Raw genomic sequence first — 784 nt, 5'->3', positions numbered from 1 at the left:
TTTTTCACCCTTGTTTCCCCGTGTGTAGTCCTCTGCCTGGCACACAGTAGGCACTTAATTAATACTTAACTTGTTAACTGACTGATTGAGCTTGAGCCTCCTGATATAAAAAGTGAGGGTTTTGGATTTCGGGGTGTCTCAGGGCCTTTGAGGTTGAATCAGGGCACAGGGCTGGTTGCGTCCTCTGGATCCCGTAGAGCCAGAGCCGGCCTGCTACAGCCGGGCAGCGAGCCCCTTCCCCTCCGCAGGGAGCCAGGCCCCGCCCTCGTCCCTGATTGACAGCCACACCCCCTGTCACGCCCATCCGGCCGCCCCCAGTAAACAAACCGAAGAGAGGCTGCGGGGTCAGGGGCACGGGAAGGGCGGGGCGGGGCGCCGGTGGCCGTGGGGCGGAGGGAGGGCTCCGTCGTTTCCTCCGGCTCCGCCCCCTTCCGCCAGCGTTCTTTCTCATTGGCGAATATGGGTAGTGGCGGGCGGGGTGCGGCGGCGCAATTGGGCGTCGGGGCTGCCCGTCGATTGCGGTGACAGCGGGAAGCGCTCCTTGGACCGCTCGCTCCCTCGCTCGCTCGCTCTCAGCATGGCAGCCGCGCTGGGCCTCCGAGGGGCGGCCCGCAGCCTGCTGGGCCGGGGCCGGCGGCAGTGCGCGGGCCGGGCCGGCCTCGCAGCGGGTAAGGGCGGACAGACCTCGCGGGGCCGGGCCGGGCGGGCGGCGGGCGGGGGCTGCGCGAGCCGGGCCAGGGCCTCCGTGGGGCCTGTCACGGCCGCAGCTGCCCGGGGCAGGTGT

At 69.1% G+C, this 784-nt stretch overlaps 1 protein-coding gene across 1 annotated transcript in view; it reads left to right on the top strand.

Moving 5' to 3' along the window:
* Positions 1-577: 577 nt before the first annotated feature.
* Positions 578-784, top strand: part of HIBADH (3-hydroxyisobutyrate dehydrogenase) — a 163,615-nt gene continuing 163,408 nt past the window's right edge. The window contains exon 1 of the mRNA XM_044678864.1: positions 578-668. Within this exon, the coding sequence (XP_044534799.1) occupies positions 578-668 (91 nt within the window). The remainder of the gene's footprint in view (positions 669-784) is intronic.

Source organism: Gracilinanus agilis, chromosome 5 (genome assembly GCF_016433145.1).
Source record: "Gracilinanus agilis isolate LMUSP501 chromosome 5, AgileGrace, whole genome shotgun sequence".
NCBI lineage: Eukaryota > Metazoa > Chordata > Mammalia > Didelphimorphia > Didelphidae > Gracilinanus > Gracilinanus agilis.
This window is presented reverse-complemented; position numbering and strand designations above follow the sequence as displayed.